Raw genomic sequence first — 1,953 nt, 5'->3', positions numbered from 1 at the left:
TTTATAAAATTCACAAGAGGATAAAAAATTCACTAAGCTTGCCTTCATGGCAAGTTCGTCCCTGAATAAAATGATGTCTTTCCCATTCTCCTCAAATAGCATCGTGTGATATTTACGAAGGAAGAGTTTATAGGGCTAGTGGTACTTTCGTAATGGGCCTGGTTTGAAGCCCCAATAAGATAAGTTTCAGAACAAAAAATCTGCGGTGTGATATGACACGACAGCCTTATCCAGAATTAAAATCCGCCAATAGCCACTCGACGAGTCAGCAAGAAGTGACCAAAACAGAATCCATTTCTGTGATCGCCAAAGCCACACGATGATTCTTGGCTAAAGCATTTTAAAAACAATACGAAGGAAAACTGCGAAAATTAAAGAGTCAATATCGCACAAGAATATAAGAGGTTTTTCGATTTAACTCTAAAATTTAAGAGTCGAGGAAACATGGCCAGCACTGTGATGACTACACTGCCTCAGTTCAATGGACTTCGAGCCTGCAAGATCTCTGCAGCTCCCGTTCAAGGCCTGGTTAGTTGTTTTTCATTGTTCTTAAATTTAACTTTTAGATTTAAAAATGTGATTTGATCTTCTATACATGATTATATACGTATAGGCATTGATAAAAAACAATTTTCTTGGAGTCTATTTTTGTCAATGATTTTTATATGTTTTCAAGGGTGATTCATTGGAGAATTAGTTATCATAATGAAGGAAAACGAATTTGTAATTTAGTATCAAATTTATCACATTGCAAAATAATTTTGAAAGAGAAAATATTAATAACAATTTTTCAAAAAAAAAATTCTTTTTATCAGGCAACTGTTCAGCCCATGAGGCGCAAGGGAAATGGAGCTTTGGGTGCAAAGTGTGGTGACTTCATTGGGTCATCAACAAATCTGGTAACTAAAAAAAAACCTTTAATTAAGCTTTTTTAATTACGTTTAAGGGAGAATTAATTACACTTAAATTAGATAATGGTAACGTCGACGACCCTGATGCTGTTCGCGGGGAGATTCGGACTTGCACCATCAGCCAATAGGAAAGCGACAGCTGGACTTAAGCTGGAGTCACGTGAATCGGGTCTACAAACGGGTGACCCGGCCGGGTTCACCCTCGCCGATACGTTGGCTTGTGGTAGCTTTGGTCATATCATCGGCGTCGGAGTTGTCCTTGGCCTCAAAAACATTGGTGCTATTTAAACTTTATTAAAATGTCTCTTGAGTATGTATTTGTAAAATTTGTAGATTCTTAAAACAATTTCTCAAGAACCGGAGGGGTGATCTAATGGATTTTACAAGTCTTTATGTTTATAATGTTTGTTTTTTGCATGATATTTAAGCTTTTTTTCCTTCTCTTTAAGCTTTGCTATTCGAAACCTGGGGTTTTCAGTTTCAAACTTGGGACATATCAAAGAATATAGAGATGTTTGATTGAGATTGAGAGATATAAGCGAACCACATTTATAACCGTAGTTTAGGGTTGCAGGATTTGATAGAATATTTAGAGGGTTATCGGTAGATGGATTTGTGTAGAGTTTGTTTATTTCATAAGTTGAGCGCGATGTTCTCATCAAGCTCTAAAATGCATTTGACATTTTTTTTTTTAATTGTTGTTGACATTTTGTAAACGTAATTCATACTATATGGAAAAAGGGCCAAAACCAATCCGAACTAAATTTGATGTGCCAAAAAAAATCCAAACTAAAATACGGTGCTAATTTCTATCTATATTATATAAAAATTCAAATTTACGATCTGAACTTTAATATATGGGTCAAAATCTATCTTGACCTTAGTCAACTGTTAAAAAATGTTGACGAGGCATGACGGAGTATGACATGGCAAGAGACACGTCAGCTTACTAAAAACGACACCGTTTTGGTTGGATGAAAAATCAAAAAAATTGTTATTCCCTGGATTTGAACCTGAGAAACAGAGCACCATAGACAAGCAC

The 1,953-nt window shown here is 35.6% G+C and overlaps 1 protein-coding gene across 1 annotated transcript; it reads left to right on the top strand.

Annotated features, from left to right (window-relative positions):
- The first annotated feature begins 277 nt into the window (after nucleotides 1–277).
- Nucleotides 278–1,352, top strand: LOC18992063 (photosystem I reaction center subunit psaK, chloroplastic). Its single transcript, XM_006415416.2, has 3 exons — nucleotides 278–528; nucleotides 816–899; nucleotides 972–1,352. Exons 1-3 carry the CDS (start codon nucleotides 445–447, stop codon nucleotides 1,197–1,199), a joined length of 396 nt encoding a protein of 131 aa, XP_006415479.1. The 5' UTR covers nucleotides 278–444; the 3' UTR covers nucleotides 1,200–1,352.
- Nucleotides 1,353–1,953: the final 601 nt, after the last annotated feature.

This window comes from Eutrema salsugineum, unplaced genomic scaffold (genome assembly GCF_000478725.1).
Source record: "Eutrema salsugineum unplaced genomic scaffold, Eutsalg1_0 scaffold_5, whole genome shotgun sequence".
NCBI lineage: Eukaryota > Viridiplantae > Streptophyta > Magnoliopsida > Brassicales > Brassicaceae > Eutrema > Eutrema salsugineum.
The sequence above is the reverse complement of the archived record's forward strand: the minus strand, read 5'-3'. Positions and strand labels throughout refer to the sequence as shown.

Excerpts from the sequence above, each read along its gene's own strand:
- LOC18992063 (XM_006415416.2), top strand. The coding sequence starts at position 445 with ATGGCCAGCACTGTGATGACTACACTGCCTCAGTTCAATGGACTTCGA. Across the intron at positions 529-815 it reads CAGCTCCCGTTCAAGGCCTG|GCAACTGTTCAGCCCATGAG; the intron begins GTTAGTTGTTTT and ends TCTTTTTATCAG. Across the intron at positions 900-971 it reads TTGGGTCATCAACAAATCTG|ATAATGGTAACGTCGACGAC; the intron begins GTAACTAAAAAA and ends CACTTAAATTAG.